A 344-nucleotide genomic window follows, 5' to 3' on the forward strand; every position below is an offset into this window, starting at 1 on the left:
TCTGGCGCCCGCGCCCGCGCCGCCCGCTCCGCCCTCGCCCGCGCCGGGCTCAGGGGCGCAAGCCGCGCGGGCGGCGTCCGCGTTACGGCCGGGCGCGGAGCCCTGGTTCCCGCTCGTGGACCGCTGTGGGGCCGAGTCTGCGCCCAACACGCCCCTGCCGGCGGAGCCGGACCCCGTGGAGCCGCCGGAGGCGGCCGTCGAAGCCACGCCTGAGAACACCCCTGCCAAAGAAACGCGAACGCAATTTCGATTTCCCAACGAGTCGGCCGCGGTTCGAGCGATAGGCCGCCGCTCTCAACCTCCTTCGCCGCTGCGTAAGGAAACCTCCCCGCCGGCCGGGGGCG

At 75.3% G+C, this 344-nt stretch overlaps 1 protein-coding gene across 1 annotated transcript in view; it reads left to right on the top strand.

The window, feature by feature from the left end:
* Positions 1-344, top strand: part of LOC119837305 (hamartin-like) — a 4,775-nt gene that overhangs the window by 2,458 nt on the left and 1,973 nt on the right. The window contains exon 3 of the mRNA XM_038362823.1: positions 1-341. Within this exon, the coding sequence (XP_038218751.1) occupies positions 1-341 (341 nt within the window). The remainder of the gene's footprint in view (positions 342-344) is intronic.

Source organism: Zerene cesonia, chromosome 27 (assembly GCF_012273895.1).
Source record: "Zerene cesonia ecotype Mississippi chromosome 27, Zerene_cesonia_1.1, whole genome shotgun sequence".
NCBI classification, from domain to species: domain Eukaryota; kingdom Metazoa; phylum Arthropoda; class Insecta; order Lepidoptera; family Pieridae; genus Zerene; species Zerene cesonia.